The 4,277-nt window shown below is 34.6% G+C and overlaps 1 protein-coding gene across 1 annotated transcript; it reads left to right on the forward strand.

Annotated features, from left to right (window-relative positions):
* The first annotated feature begins 704 nt into the window (after window positions 1-704).
* On the forward strand, window positions 705-1,364 carry LOC137725895 (secreted RxLR effector protein 161-like). The gene has a single exon (XM_068464736.1). It carries the CDS (start codon window positions 705-707, stop codon window positions 1,362-1,364), a length of 660 nt encoding a protein of 219 aa, XP_068320837.1.
* Window positions 1,365-4,277: the final 2,913 nt, after the last annotated feature.

Below are 4,277 nucleotides of genomic sequence, written 5' to 3' on the forward strand. Positions count from 1 at the left end.
GATTCTTGAAAGAAGGTTATGCAGGCTGAGCTAGACATGATTGAAAAGAACCATACATGAATGTTGGTTGATAGGCCCTCTAGCAAACCTGTCATAGGTGTGAAATGGGTGTACAAGACTAAGTTAAACCTAGATGGGACAATACAAAAGAACAAAGCTAGATTGGTTGCAAAAGGTTATTCACAAAAGCTAGGTATTGATTTTAATGAAATCTTTGCACCAGTTGCTAGGCTAGACACCATAAGAATATTAATAGCCCTTACAGCTCAAAAGGAGTGACAACTATTTCAATTGGATGTCAAGTCTGCTTTTCTTAATGGTGTACTGAAAGAGGAGGTTTGTGTTGATTAACCTCAGGGTTTTGTCATTCAAGGCAAGGAGGATAAGGTGTACAAGTTGAATAAGGCATTATATGGCCTTAAGCAAGCTCTAAAGGCTTGGTATGATGGAATTGATTCATATTTTAGGAAGGCTATTTTTCAAAAGAGTTCATGTGAAGCCACCTTATGTACATTGGAAGTAGTGTCACAATGCTTGAGGAGTTAAAAAATGACATGATGTAGCATTATGAGACGACATATTTGGGGTTGCTGCACCATTTCCTTGGTATGAGAGTTGTATAAACAAATAAGAGCATCTTCATTCATCAGAAGAAGTATGCAATGAAGTTGCTGGAGAAATTTAGCCTATAGGATTGTAAGTCTATGGGAACATCACTTGCAGTAAATGACAGGCTATACAAGAATGATGGAAGTGAGGCTGCAGATGAGTCTGAGTATAGAAAATTGGTAGGAAGTTTGTTGTACCTTACTACCACTAGCCCAGACATTACGTTTGGTGCTAGTTTCTTGGCAAGATTCATGCATGATCCAACTAAGAAACACATGGGAATAGCAAAAAGAGTACTAAGATACATTCAAGGTACTTTGGATTTTGGCATTGAATATGTAAAGGGAAAATCAACTATTCTTATTGGATATTATGATAATGATTGGGCTGGTAGTGAGGATGATATGAGAAGCACATTAGGGTATGCTTTTAATCTGGGCTCAGGTGTGTTTTCTTGGGCTTCAATCAAGCAAAGCACAATGACACTATCCACTGCAAAGGCTGAATACGTGAGTGCAGCAAAAGCAACTTCACAAGCCAAGTGGTTGATTTTTGTTTTAGAAGATTTTGGGCAAGAACATGTTGAACCTTTATTGCTAATGTGTGATAACACTTTAGCAATAACAATGGCCATGAATCCAGTGTTTCACCAGAAAACAAGGCACATCAGTAGGAAATTTCACTTTATTAGGGGAGCAATTCAAGAGAAGGAAATTGATCTTATTTACTGCAAATCTGAAGAACAAAATGGCTGATATCTTGACCAAGGCACTACCAAAGGACAAGTTCAACGACTTCATAGAAGTGTTGGGAGTCAAATCAGCTGCTAGCTTAGAAGGGAGTGTTGTGCTTAAGCTTCAGCAGTTGCTTTTGATCCAAGTTTCTTATTTCCTTTCAATTTCGAAGTGTTTATTCTTAGTTTGTAATGTAGGGATGTCATAAAAACAAAGCTAATAGGCTAGATGTGTGCCACATGTCATAACAACTCACTTATAGGTGAGCATAAGTTGTGTGCGTGAGTTGGATAAGTGAGTGCACCTCCAACGGCTATAATTCACTTTCCATTCCATTCTCTTTGTAAGCATCAATTTAGTTACACCTGAATTGAATCCAAGGAGCTACGACTCCGAGTTTCTTGTACCTCCATTCTTCATGCTCTTCGAGCAGAGATTATCATCTCATTGATTTTCTGCTTGAACAAAATTGCTCTGATACCTTCATTACCACACACACAGACCATAAAACACTAACACAGTGGTGCTGGTCTACAGCAGATCGCAGGTGGCTCTTGGGTTCTGAGGTCCTGGAGTAGCAGTGGTGGTCGGTGGACGGTGCGAGTTCAGGCTGGTGGTCGGCGAGGAATGCGATGTCGAGGGTGAGTTCGCGTTTAATGACTAACAAATAGCGGAGTTGAACGGCTCCAGTGCGGCTCGGCTTTGGTGGCTCAATTCCGACATGGCTTCAGACTTCAATTTTAATAATTTTTTTATTAAAATAAACCGAACAATAACAAACCGTAAAAGATCAGGCACAAATCTAACTAACAACGAAGAAGCGGAATAGAGAAGTGACATACAGAAAAATTGATATCCAACTGAAGCAGATTAAATCTCGAATGATCAAACCTGTGTTAATACCAAGTTGAACATCGAGTACGTGAAGAACAAGTCGACCATAAACTATGAATAAAATTTTATCTACTAATAAAATTCTATTAATTGAAACAAAAGAGAGTACTACAAGTTTGTTGAGACGGCTACATAATTTGTAAGACTACATTGTGACTAACTTATTGAAATAAACTAATAAAAGCACTACTATATATAGTGAAAACTACAAAACCCTAATCCTTAACGGGTAAGAAACTCTAATATTATTGACTCACAAGAAAATCATAAATAGTAATAAAATAATAACTAATTTTCCAACAATAGAAGAGTTATTTTGAGTTATATATATATATATATATATATATATATGCATGTGTTTATGTGCATTTATATGAGAGCCACAACTTATAACAATATCATGCTTTATTATTGGCACTCTACAAAGGATTGCATTTGCATTCCCCATTTGCGAGTGAGAAATTTTATTTGAACCTATGTAACCTCTTTCTATACCCAACTTACTCTTTATACCCATATTATTTTTAATTAAAGAATTAATATCTCTTTAAACCCAATTTACTATCTGAACTACCATCACAAACCCAATTCAAAATGTGAATTTATCTTTACGCCCATTTAAAAAATAAAATCCCAAAATTGAATAATTTGGTGAAATTTCTACTTGTTTATGGGAATGAAATATTTCTGAAGTTCAACTTTCGTGGATAAGTTGAATAATCTTTACACCTATACTGCGAATTGGACATGTAATCCTTTTGACTAACATCCTACACTAGGAGAATTGTTAGGGACATCCAAAGTGACGGGCATCAGATAACACCTTGGATAAGTATTCTGTTGACTCTTTGTAGCCCTTCTCGTTGTGCACTCCAAATTGAGAGCAGCTAGGTTATTTTACGAAAAATCAAGAGGGAAATGCATATGTACATACACAATTGAAGTTAACATTTTTGTAAGTGGAAATTCGAGAACTTCTCTTGCCATTCTTTGTTCTTCTTAGTAGCTGAGCTATGGATTCACAACCCTAATTGATATCTAATTAAGTTGGGATTAAAAGTTTTATTTTTTCATTCTACTTTCTGCATTTTCTGAGTAGGAGAACAAAGTTGATGGTAATTATGTGAACCCCAAAACTATCAATTCAACTCAGCTTGCTTTTAATTATTACGTGTGGGTTTATTGATAAATTCAAGTTTTATTGCTAATTTCATCTTGTACTTTATGATAATTATGCAACAATGTAAAAAAGACTATTTATGTTTAAAGTTTATAATCAAAACTATTTAATTTCTTAATCTGTATTTGAAGAAATGTAGGAGATGCTTTTAGTAGTTATTCACTCCGCACTTGGCTACCCAGCATTTACCATGGGCATGATAACTGGTACACCCTCTAGTGCGTCAAAAATCATTTGAATTAGAGATTGTTTAGTCATTCAAAATATGATGGACGCCTCATAGTGAATATGTGCTACTTGGTACTCAGATCGTCGATTTATTCCATAAATTTGAATTCAAGCATAAACCATTTCAGATTTGAATGATTTTTCCAAAGAAGATCATTAAATGAAGATTAAGAATTTAAATCCTATTATGAATTTTATAAAGTGAAGATACTCAACACATTTTCTATAAGTTTCTTGTCCCGCAAAACTCCAAGTCGATCCCCTTCTCATTTAGCAAACTACGAGATATATTTCACATATTTTCAGTAAAACCAAGGTATGTGGAAGCGAATATAATTAAGCAGACCATTCAGGAATGTGAAAGTCAGGGCGTTAAAGGAGAAGAAAAACAATGTGCCACCTCTTTAGACCAACTCCAAAGTTTTTATTTAGAAAATTGATGTTTTAGTCTAGAAACAGTTTTTCTGTTCCAATGGTTATAAATTAAAATTTTAGCCCAGGATTACTAAAGAATGAATTTAAACTAATTTTTTTTTAGTAATTTTCTTAAAATAGAATTTATGTACTTTATCATAATTTATTTTTATAAACATTTTAATCTAAAAATATTTATATTGTAATAAAAATTGAAA

The sequence above is a fragment of the Pyrus communis genome, chromosome 1 (genome assembly GCF_963583255.1).
Source record: "Pyrus communis chromosome 1, drPyrComm1.1, whole genome shotgun sequence".
NCBI classification, from domain to species: domain Eukaryota; kingdom Viridiplantae; phylum Streptophyta; class Magnoliopsida; order Rosales; family Rosaceae; genus Pyrus; species Pyrus communis.